Source organism: Hyperolius riggenbachi, chromosome 3, assembly GCF_040937935.1.
Source record: "Hyperolius riggenbachi isolate aHypRig1 chromosome 3, aHypRig1.pri, whole genome shotgun sequence".
NCBI lineage: Eukaryota > Metazoa > Chordata > Amphibia > Anura > Hyperoliidae > Hyperolius > Hyperolius riggenbachi.
The window spans coordinates 65,465,810-65,478,463 of NC_090648.1; the positions used below are offsets into that span (position 1 = coordinate 65,465,810).

The 12,654-nt window shown below is 47.3% G+C and overlaps 1 protein-coding gene across 1 annotated transcript in view; it reads right to left on the bottom strand.

Annotated features, from left to right (window-relative positions):
* Nucleotides 1-3,490: 3,490 nt before the first annotated feature.
* Nucleotides 3,491-12,654, bottom strand: part of ZNF653 (zinc finger protein 653) — a 36,948-nt gene continuing 27,784 nt past the window's right edge. The window contains exon 9 of the mRNA XM_068274275.1: nt 3,491-4,239. Coding sequence (XP_068130376.1) covers nt 4,062-4,239 — 178 coding nt within the window. The 3' untranslated portion in view covers nt 3,491-4,061. The remainder of the gene's footprint in view (nt 4,240-12,654) is intronic.

Consider the following 12,654-nt stretch of genomic DNA (forward strand, 5'->3'; position numbering starts at 1 on the left):
TGCTCAAAGTTTTTGGTAGCGTTTTATACAGCAATATCCATCGCTTAGAAGTGATTTTTTTGAGGGGGCTGGTGATTTGAAGAGCAATTTGTGATTTCCATGTTTGTGTGTGTGTGGTTTAAGCAGTAAAATCTCAGCAAAATCGCTTTTGTACAGCGGAGCCTCTATACTTACCAGTAAATCGCAAACACTCCAAAAATGCTGCAGGAGCTGCGATTGTGACTAAGCCTAATCGCTCCAGTGGGGTCACCTGCATACACTTTCATTTACATAGAGCTTTTTGTGTGTCGCTAAAATCACTCAAGTGGGCAATCCCAAAGCGAAGCTAAAATCACTCAAGTAGGCACTTGGCCTAAGGGCCCTTTTACACTAAAGGTGGCCACACACGATACAATAAAACGATCCAATTTTGTGGCAATTCAATTAAAATGATCGGTTGTACAGAGAAATTGAAAGCTTTTTTTTTTTTTTTCATTCGAGAACTCGAATTTCCCATTTTTCATCAATTAAAAAAAAGGATCGGGAGTGTTGGATTTTTCTGATCAATTTTTACGAAAATGGAATAGTGTGTGGTAGATTGTCGGTTTCTTGATGTACAGACACCAGCAATTTTTTTCAGAGTTTTTAATGAGTTTTTTTTTTACAATTGGGGGAAAAAAATTGAACACAAGTGTGTGTGTGTGGTACATTGGTCGAATTTTTAAAATGTTACGATCAGTCAGAAAAATTGATTGCAATTCTAGAATTGAAAAAATATTTAAAAAAATTGTATACAGTAAGTATTTATTGCATTTATGAAGCGCCATCATAATACGCAGCGCTGAAGGCAGTAGGCATAGGCTGCACCCAGTGTCACACCCCTTTACATTAGATCTGTAGCTAGAGATATACAAAAGAATAGACACTATTAAGTGTAAATTATAAATGCTTTAATAAAAATACTATAGTGAACAAGCACTCATAAGTGAAGCAGAAGGCATTCCCCCATGGAGGGCAAGTGAATGAGGGAGACTCCTAAACACCGCACATTGCATCAGCGGATGTTACAGGCCTGGTTCTTCCCCCACTATTCAGACACATACTGTAGTGATGTAGTGAACGTGCACTATTCATGTATAATGTTTAATGCACTTCCCATCTGTACCTTTTGCAGGGATTGTTGCATTTAAAGTGGTCTGACAGTCAGCATTTCTACATTGCTCTAAAAGATTCCTCACAGCTTGAAAACTACTATCCCAGATTTTTTTCTTTTAGCAGAACATCACTGAAATGGTTAAACAAAGCACGTTATCCTGCTAGTCAGCTTCAAATCCGCATCCAAACTGGAGATAACTGTATTTTTGTTTACATTCCAATGTTGACACAATGTGTGTAAACACGGTGTACTGTAGGCGCTCGCTGTGTGTGCCTGAAGCACAGAGAGCTTCACACAGTTCAGAATAGCTCATTAGAAGATGTTAATAATAAAAATCAGTTTGAATAAAATGCAATGACAGCTTTTAGGGCACAAACTACACTTTGGAAAACTTGTAATTTCAGACCACTTTAATATATGGCTGTAAGAGTCCCAAAGCTTAATTTCCTGTTTAGAGGAGCAGTGCAAAGAAAGCTGTCCAGACTCCTCCTCCACCTATCCCATCTGTCCAGACTCCTCATCCGCCTATCCCATCTATCCAGACTCCTCCTCCACCTATCCCATCTGTCCAGACTCCTCCCCTTCTATCCCACCTGTCCAGTCTCCTCCCCCTTCTATCCCACCTGTCTGGACACAGTTACTGATTGTCTGAATTGTATGCAGCCCAGGACTGGTTGAATCAAAATGAGCAAAGACTGCATCTGACTTTCCCAATTCCAAGCAGCAAGCAGTATATGCCTCAGGGTGTGTATTAAAAATAACTTGTTACAAAATTTAAAAAAAAAAAAAAAAACTTAAGTTACTTACCTCCAGAAGTCAAGAGACTTCCCATGTCCTTCTCGACCCCACTGCTGCTGGCCGGAGCCCGTTTCTTATTCACAGGAGCGCTTTCATCCTTGCACAAGCGGCTTTGTGCTACCGCACAGCACAGGCATGGACCATATTTGCGCATGCACAGTACAGCTGCACTCATACATGGATGGGAGTGCATCCATGGGAACCTATTCAATAAGCTCTTGATGAATATGTTCAGAGGGTCCCTGCGCTGCCACAGCAAGGTGGAGGAGGATTGGGGGGGCCTCTGGAATATCCAGAAACCTCCCTCTACTGATGCATCCCACTTTTATGGTATTTTTCCTGGTTTCAGTCTCAGAATCATTTTCTATAGTGCTGTAAATTGTTATGCAGCCCCGCCCTCCAGTGATGTCACAGCCTAGGCTATTTAGCAAGGTGGAATTCTCCTCCCAGAGCATTCTGGGAGACCAGGTATTAGTTGCACTGGCTTCAGAACTCTCAGTCAACAAACATTTAGGGCTTGTTCACACCTAAGACTTTTTCACCTTTTTTTAAAGAGACTCTGTAACAAAATTTTCAGCCTTATTTCTTCTATCCTATAAGTTCCTATACCTGTTCTAATGTGGTCTGTCTTACTGCAGCCTTTCCTAGTTGCACAGTGGCTGTATTATCTCTGTTATATAATCTAATGTTCTTTCCTCTGACGGCTTTGTGGGGCTCAGGCACTCAGGCAGGAATGTGCTGCTCTCCTTGTGATAGGATAGAAGCTATACACACCCTTTCCACACCCCCTCCAGGCTATGTATGAGTCACAGACTGAGCTCCTCTCAGCCTACCACACTCTGGTTAGCAGCCATGTCTTTTGTTTGTAAACACTGCCTAAAACTGGGAATTACAAGCCAGGTTTGCAGCAGAGAGTGGCAGAAACAGCACAGAGGGGCCCAGGAGAACATAATGAATAGAATGGTATGCATTTTATTGTAAGAATTTTAGAGTACAGATTCTCTTTAAGTGCCGGCGATTTACAAAAACGCCCTAAAGCGATTGTGCAATGATTCCCTATGAGAATGTTCACATCGGAGCGATTCGATTGTGATCCGCTCACCAAACGCTGCCTGTACCATTTTGGGGGCGATTTGCCTCAATGGAAGGTATAGGGAAATCGCAAAGTGCTTGAAAAAGCCCTTTGTATTTGTTTTGTACATTGTACTTATTCATTACCGGGTGAAAGAGTTAACTTCACAACTTCCTGACTGACGTCAGGAGGTGAAAAAATGGAATTGCTCTGCAAAAGTGCTTTACGCAAAATCAAAGCGTGCAGGTAAGCGCCGGGAGGGGGTAAATATGCGCAAATCCCCCAAACCCCCCCCCCCCCCCCCCCCCATCCCCAAAAAGAAAAAAAAACTGCTACCGTCATCGATTTTGCTTTTAGATGTGAACAAAGCCGTACTCAGAGCTGCACCTGACAGGACTAAAGATGATGCCACCTGAGATAAATTTCTGAATGTAAATTAGGGTGAGGAAATAAGTTACAAGCTAATGACTCAATTTATAAATGAATATTGTAAAAAAAAATAAGCAATTTTATTCCTTACATAATTTTTTTTACTACAGGTCCTCTTTAAAGGGGCCCCGAGCTCAGACCAAAAACACAATTTGGACTTACCTTCAATTTTAAATAACCACGCATACGCAGAACTCTCACGGCAGCTGGCAAAATGATGCGCAGCGTGCGGTGGGGGCGTGCAGGCTGAAGTGGTCGATTAACGGAGCTGCCAGCGGGACCAGGAGGACGCCAGGGGACCTTGCGGCTACGGGGGGCTGGAGGAAACCCCAGGTAAGTTCAAATTGCAGTTTTAGCTTGAGCTCAGGGTAACGTTAAGATGTCATGTAAGTAGACAGCAGTGAGTTGCAGTTATGTCTACTTTAAGTTGCCATCCAGGCAGGTTTGCAGTAGATATTATAAGCTCCCTTTTCCTCACACAGCGCACTCATTTGGCTGCGGCGTGCTCATAGTGTCAGCAGTCCTCCACTGTTACTCTATACTGTGCTCTAGAAGTGTAGGATCCCCTATGAAGCCTGACATCTGTTCTCCCTCTGTATAGCTGAGTCAGCTGACTTCCTGCGGCTGTCACGTGACCCCTCCCTCAGGGTGACTCTTCAGTTTATGGAATTTGACGCTATCCGGCTTCTCAAAGAGTTTGCCGCACTGCTCGCAGGAGAAGCTGTACTGGATGGCGGAGCCGTGCTTCTTCATGTGCCAGTTTAGAGATGCTCGCTGCCGACACTGGTACCCGCACACTTCACACCTGCAGGAGGAGGGGGCTTATTAGTGCGCAGCCAGGGACACAAGAAACCTGTACATATCACACCAACGTAAGTCATACAAAATGGTCTGCTGACAAGTAAACCTGCCGCTAGGTCTGAATGATTTTAGGAAAAAATGGAATTGCACGATTTCTATCAGAAATCGCGATTTTCTTCAAATCAAGCTTTAGGACCAATTTCACACTGTACACAGTAACATTTACAAACGTACTGACAGAAAATGACGTCATACTATCAAATTTGATAGTATGAAGTCATTTTCTGTCATGTTTATAAATGTTACTGCATTATGTGAATTTATCAAAACAATGGGTCAGGGCTCATTCACACTAAAGGCGTTTTTGGCCTTTTTTCAAGCACAGGCGATTTTCAAAATCACCCTAAAAACGCTTCGTTTCCGATCCGCTTTCCAAATCGCTGCCTGTACCATTTTTGAGGTGATTTTGCCTCAATGGAAGGTATAGGAAAAACGCAAAACACTCACAAAAATCGCTCTGTGCATCAATTGCGTTCGCGTTTTTAAGACTAAATACATTGCATTTATTCTTTGCCGGGTCAAAGAGTTCACTTCCTGACTTGCATCAGGGAGTGAATGCAAAAACCGCTCTGGAAAATTTTTACAAAAACGCTAAAGCGCAGCCAGACGCTTAAAAAAAAAAAACTTGCACAAAACACTTGCGATTTTAGATGTGAATGAGGCCTTAGTGAGGTGTTCTGACGACGTGGGGTTCTGACGACGTGGGAGGAGGCGGCACTAGGGGGAAGGAAGGAGGAAGTGAGACCCGCCGATTCGCCGCAACTTGTACATGGAGCGGCGAGCGGGAGTGACTGTTACTGCTGCACAGCGGGAGGGTGCAGAATAATATCGCCAAAAAACGGAGCTTTGCGGATCACGGAATCGCCATTTCCGTGAATGCGATTTCGATCTAAAAATGATAAATCGTTCAGGCCTACCTGCCGCTTCCTCCAACACAATAAAAGCTCCGTGACGCATGGAGTAACATGCTCAATTTACAAAGATTTTGATTGGACAATGATCGGCCAATTTTACCACTTCCAGATAACATGAGGCCCAACAGATTTTGAATAATATGAACAGATTGCGTGGGTAAGCTCATGGAGGTGGTAAAATTGGAAAGTCAAAGTTGGATGTGTGTAAAGGCCAATGTTTGTTTGCCTTTCTCATATGTGTACGTCCAACATCACTTAAAATTCAACATGTTGGATCCTTAATCACCGACGCCTGAGCATGCCAGATCCCAATGTTATTTTTACTAGCCACGACCGATAGCTGATCTTCATCCCTCCTCCGCAGTGTGTGGAAGAGGGGGGGGGGGGGGGGGAGGAGAGAGAGAGAAAGAGAGAGAGAGTGTGTGGAGAGAGGGGGGGGGGGGGAAAGAGAGAGAGTGTGTGGAAGAGAGGGGAGAAAGAAAAAGTGTGTGTGGAAGAGAGGGAGGCGAGAGGTGGAGAGGGAGTGGAAGAGAGAGTGTGTGGAAGAGGGAGGGGAAGGTGGAGAAAGAGGGAGGGGAGAGAGAGTGAGGAAGGGGAGGAGGGGGGGAGATCACGCGAGAGAAAGAGAAAAAGAAAAACGGGGAGAGAGATAGAAAGAGGGGAGAGGGAAGAGAGAGGGAGATGGGATAGAGGGAAGAGAGAGGGAGATGGGAGAGAGGGAAGAGAGAGGGAGATGGGGAGAGGGAAGAGAGAGGGAAGAGAGGGAAGAGAGGGGGAGAGGGAAGAGAGGGAGATGGGAGAGAGGGAAGAGAGAGGGAGATGGGAAGAGAGAGAGAGATGGGAGAGAGGGAAGAGAGAGGGAGATGGGAGAGAGGGAGATGGGAGAGAGGGAGATGGGAGAGAGGGAAGAGAGAGGGAGATGGGAGAGAGGGAAGAGAGAGGGAGATGGGAGAGAGGGAAGAGAGAGGGAGATGGGAGAGAGGGAGATGGGGAGAGGGAAGAGAGAGGGAGATGGGGAAAGAGGGATGGGGAGAAAGGGAGAGGAAAGAGAGAGCGCGAGAGAGAGCGAGAGAGAGAGAGAGAGAGCGAGAGAGAGAGAGAGCGCGCAGAGAGAGAGAGAGCGCGAGAGAGAGAGAGCGCGAGAGAGAGAGCGCGAGAGAGAGAGAGCGCGAGAGAGAGAGAGCGCGAGAGAGAGAGAGCGCAGAGAGAGAGAGAGCGCGAGAGAGAGAGCGCGAGAGAGAGAGAGCGCGAGAGAGCGCGAGAGAGAGAGAGCGCGAGAGAGAGAGAGCGCGAGAGAGAGAGAGCGCGAGAGAGAGAGAGCGCGAGAGAGAGAGAGCGCGGAGAGAGAGAGAGCGCGAGAGAGAGAGAGCGCGCGAGAGATATAGATATGGGGAAAGAGGGAGAGGGAGAGAGGGAGAGGGAAGAGAGAGAGAGAGAGAGAGCGCGCAAGAGAGAGAGAGAGGGAGGGAGAGAGAGAGAAAGAAAGAAAGATGGAGAGAGAGAGAGAGAGAGAGAGAGAACAAACAAGATATTTTTACACATGACACCCAAGCCTGGCATACTGCAATTTGTGAAAAATTTGAAAAAAGCATTAAAAGAAATGGTATCACGAATGGGAGACAAATCAGAATAAAAGACAAGGAGGACCCAGATGTTACTACACTTACAGTAACTGTATACCACAATGGCAGTGTCTTGATCCAGGGGGCAGAACGTTACTTAAATATATTTGAAATGCTTTATCCTGATATTGAAAGACTTGCAATTAACTTTAACCACTTGATGACCCACCCTTTACCCCCCCTTAAGGACCAGCGTGGTTTTCAGTGATCTGTGCTGGGTGGGCTCTACAGCCCCCAGCACAGATCAGGGTGCAGGCAGAGAGATCAGATCGCCCCCCTTTTTTCCCCCTATGGGGATGATGTGCAGGGGGGGGTCTGATCTCTTCTGCCTGCGTGTGGCTGGCGGGGGGGGGGGGGGGCACCTCAAAGCCCCCTCCGCGGCGAAATTCCCCCTCCCTCTCCTACCTGCTCCCCCCCCCCGGTGATCGAGGCTGCACAGGACGCTATCCGTCCTGTGCAGCCAGTGACAGGACGTCCCCTGTCACATGGCGACGATCCCCGGCCGCCGATTGGCCGGGGATCGCCGATCTGCCTTGCGGCGCTGCTGCGCAGCAGCGCCGTACAAATGTAAACAAAGCGGATTATTTCCGCTTGTGTTTACATTTAGCCTGCGAGCCGCCATCGGCGGCCCGCAGGCTATTCACGGAGCCCCCCGCCGTGATTTGACAGGAAGCTCGCGCGAGCTGCTGCTTCCTGATTAATCAGCCTGCAGCTGGCGACGCAGTACTGCGTCGCTGGTCCTGCAGCTGCCACTTTGCCGATACGGTATAAGCGTGCGGTCGGCAAGTGGTTAAAGAAAACCAGACAAACTCTGTCAACACAAACAATGGTCGTAAATCATCTGCAAGGACTGTTCCCAGAGAGAAGGCTGAAGACCAATCTCCAAAACAACACAAACAGCTCCTCTCCAGAGACCAAACACCAGGCTTCTCACACCCCTCCCTGGAGACTCTCAGAGACTGTCTGTCCCATTTAGAAAGAGACTTCACCCTTTTCAGGGAAGAAAGGAAAAGCAGCCAAGGTGTGAAAAATGAAAATGATCAACTGAGAGAAGAAATAGCCAGGATGAAAGCTGAGCACACTGCAGCCTTGAATGAGATCAACATTTCCCTACAAAAACTACAGGAGGAAAGCTCACAACTTAAAGAGGAGATCAGGAAATTAAAAATATTAAAACAGCCTCAAAAGTTAGAGGAGACAACAAAAAGCACAAAGGCCCCCACAAAACCTATGCCGACCAAAGACAGTGCTCCGCACAACACACAGGATACAATAATCACCCAAGAGACTAGTGACAATCACAGCCATCCAGCCCCCTCTCCAAATACTGCCAACACAGCCTCATCCAACAACCCACAGCCCAAGCCTAAACACCAAGCAAATCGCTCCTATAAACATCGCAGTCCTGACATTGTGCTGGTTATAGACTCTAATGGAAAATACCTGGACATAAGGAGACTCTTTCCAGGGATGCATGCCATCAAAATCATCACTTCAACTATTGAAAAAGTAACACAGGTCATTAATGATCCTCATTTCACCGACCCAAAACATCTCATCCTGCACACCGGCACCAATTACATTATACAAGAAACCACCACAGACCAAGAAACCATCACATACAAATTGTCACAACTGGTTAAAAGGGCACAGCAGAAATTTCCCAGCGCAAAGATTATCCTCTCTTCCCTGCTCCCAAGAAAAGACATTCCTCACCAGACAATTACACAGATCAATGCAGAGCTGGCCTCCAGTCTCAGATCCTCACCAGACATACAACTGGCACAGCACACCACAATCACAACCGACCATCTGTACAACAACAAGCACCTTGACAAACAAGGAGTCAGCCGCCTAGCAAAGGAACTAAAGGACATGGTGCTAAAAAGACCCCAGAGACTCCAAGAAAGCCCCAACTCAACAATCAGACAGCAAACCACAATGTCCCAACACCAGAGAGAGAGCCCACAAGCATGGCAAACATGTAGGAAACCGCCTGCCCCACAATGGCATCACAAAGCGACAGAGGGTAGCATCATGGCGGAAATCAGAACTTTGCTTATCAATATACAAAGCAGATTGAGGTGACACCCACAACAGTGTCCACCCTCCCCCTGAAAATACTGAGTCCTATGAAAATTTCTGCTCATTACAAGGTAAACCGACTCAAAATGACATCCCTTATCATCAGTAGCTGGAACATCCAAGGGCTGAACGCCTCAGCTTTTGGATCCAAAACAAATGATCCAGACTTTAAAAAGAGACTTGAAAACATTGATATCCAAATCCTCCTGGAGACATGGACCCGGGCAGAGGATGAATCTTTCGTACCCATGGGGTACCGGGAATTTTCCATATCTGCCCAGAAAAACAGGAACATTAAACAGGGCATTAATCTGGTATAATCTGGTATAAGGAGGAGCTTACAGAGCACATTAAAGCAATCAAACGAGGAGACAGCCACATCTGGATCAAAATAAACAGCTCCATCCTCACCTCTCAGCCTGACACGTACCTGTGTGCAGCATATATCCCCCCAACAGAGTCCCCTTACTACAAACCTGACATCCATGAGGTCCTACAAAGAGAAGCCAGCCACTTCCAGTCTCAGGGCAGAGTGCTCATCTATGGAGACCTCAACGCCAGAACAGGCACAGAGAAGGACTATCTGACCTCTGAGGGAAACGCATACATACTTGGAGGAGAGAGCTACTACCAGGAACAAATGCAGACAGCAAGGAATAGCTATGACAAGACAGTAAACAAAAGTGGGAAAGCCCTGCTGAACCTGTGCCGGAGCCTCGGCCTACACATAATGAATGGGCGAACTAGGGGCGACTCTCTTGGGAGATTTACTATGAACTCACATGTAGGCAGCAGTGTGGTAGATTATGCTGTCACAGACACAGACCCCATAAACATCAATGCCCTCATAGTCAACCCTGAAACACACCTGTCAGACCACAACCAAATCTTTCTGTACCTGAAATCCACCGATAAACCAACTGCACAGCAACCTCACCAGACCGGTCTCTACAAGCTGCCACCATCCTTCAAATGGCCCAAAGAGTCTGCCATCAAATGCACCAACATGACCAACGTTGCCAAAATCCAAGAACTGCTGACAAACTTTCATACCAACCTATATGAACCAAACCAACAAGGTGTCAACCATGCAGTGAAGGACTTCAGCTTATCTTATATAACATGGCAGTACTCGCCGGCCTCAAGCAGATCAACTTTAAGAGATCCACAAATAAACAGTCTCAAAAATGGTTTGACAGTGAGTGCAAGGCTCTACGTAATTCTCTAAGGGTAGCCTCTAACCAAAAGCACAGAGACCCCAACAACCAGGACCCCAACAACCAGGGAAGCCCATGAACACCTACAGAGACAATACAAAGACACCCTCAGGCGGAAAAAACAGAGCCACATCTCCCACAAACTCCAACAGCTGGAGGACTCCCTCCAAGACAACTCATTCTGGGAGACCTGGAACCACATTGGGACAAAGCCCAAGAAAAGCCCACATCCAAAATGGCCACATCTGGCTCCACTACTTCAGGGACCTCTACAAAGACATCCCAGAAAATGCCCAAACCCCGGAACAGAAACAAATAGCCGCAAAGCTGATGGACATGGAGGAGACAATCAAGGACTTTCAAAACCCTCTGGATACACCAATCACGATGGAGGAAATAAGAGAAAGAACAAAGCTGATAAAATGTAAGAAGACTAGCGGTACCGATGGCATCCTGCCAGAGATGATCAAATACAGCCCCCAGGAAATACATGAGGCACTCGCAAGACTTTTCAACCTTATCCTGAGGGCGGGCTCCTTTCCTCAGGCCTGGAGTGAAGGCCTCATAACACCCATCTACAAGAATGGAGACAGATATGATCCAGCAAACTACAGAGGAATCTGTGTCAGCAGCACACTGGGGAAACTGTTTAACAGCATCATCAATAAAAGGATCCTCTCCTTCCTCACACAGCAGGACGTACTCAGCAAAAGCCAAGCCGGGTTCATGCCAAACCACCGCACAGCCGACCACATCTACACACTGCACAGCCTCATCAAGACCCATGTCCACAGCTCACGTGGCAAAATACACGCTTGCTTTGTGGATTTTAAGAAGGCGTTTGACTCGGTGTGGCACCCAGGCCTTTTCCTAAAACTCCTAGAAAGTGGAATAGGAGGTAGAATCTATGACATCATCAAGAGTTCATATACTGGGAACCAATGCAGTGTGAAAGTGGACGGGAAGAGAAGCGCGTTCTTCAAGCAGGGTCGAGGAGTCAGGCAGGGCTGCAGTTTGAGCCCAACGCTCTTTAACATATTCATTAACCAACTGGCTGTAGCCCTGGAATCCTCCCCAGCACCAGGCCTCCTCTTGCATGACCACGAGGTGAAGTTCCTGCTGTATGCAGATGATCTCCTGCTGCTCTCCCCAACAGAAAGGGGCCTACAGGACAGCCTGGCAGTACTGGAGAGTTTCTGCACCACATGGGCACTGCCCATCAACCCAAAGAAGACAAAAGTGATGGTGTTCCAGAGAAAAAAAATCTAAAAATGCCCACCTCCTCATTTATATTAAATGGCTGCCCACTGGAGACCACAAACAGTTACACCTACCTGGGGCTGGAAATTAACCAAACGGGGAGCTTTAAACTAGCAGTAGAGGCCCTGAAGGAAAAAGCCTGCAGAACGTTTTATGCCATCAGAAGGCAACTTTACCACCTAAAACCACCGGTGAGAGTCTGGGTAAAGATATTCAACAGCATCATCACCCCAATCCTGCTCTATAGCAGTGAGGTATGGGGCCCGGTCACCTACCCTGACCAATCAAAATGGGACTCCAGCCCAACAGAAATCTTCCATCTAGAGTTCTGCAAGTATCTTCTTCAAGTCCATCGCAGCACTTCGAACTCAGCTTGCCGGGCAGAGCTAGGCAGATTCCCACTATGGCTGACTATCCAGCAGAGGGCGCTCTCATATTGGGCGCATATACAGAGCAGCAACCCCAGCACTTACCACCATAAAGCCTCACTGAGCCAGGGTGGGGAGGTCATACCACGTGCTTTGAAACAAAGCGTCAACAGCCAGCCCAGCCAAGACCACCAACACAGGCTGACAAAAGCCCAAATAAAAGGAATGATAGAAAGCTGCAAGGACCGATACATAGAGGAATGGAGAAGTGACATAAAGAACTCCCAGAAACTCACTATCTACCAATCACTACAGAGGGAGTACACAATGGCTCCATATCTGGAGAGGCTACACCACCACAAAGATAGACAGGCCTTGAGCCTGTACCGTCTGAGCGCCCACAACCTGGAGATAGAGACAGGACACAGACAGACATGGAAGCCCCGGGAGGAGAGACTGTGCAGACAATGTGACCAGGGGGTTTTGGAGGATGAGGCCCACTTCCTTGCTACACTGCAGCAAATACGCATCTGTGAGGACGCCCCACTTCCAGAGACTCTCCGCCCACATCCAGGATTTTACCTCCACAGATGAGGAGAGGAAACTCTATATCCTACTGGGGGAAGAGGAAAAGACTGTGCAAATAGCAGCCCGATATATCACTGCCTGCCACCAACTGAGAAGAACATGATATCACATGGACTGTATACCCCCATACTCCCCTCCCCTATGGACTGTATACCTATACCCCCCTCCCCTATGGACTATATATATCTCATCCCCCCATACCATACATTACATCCTCCACACTCCTATGGACTGCATACCTATATCCTTCCCTTATTCCCAAACCCCCCCCCCCCCCCCCCCACGTTAATGTTTTGTTGTGCTTT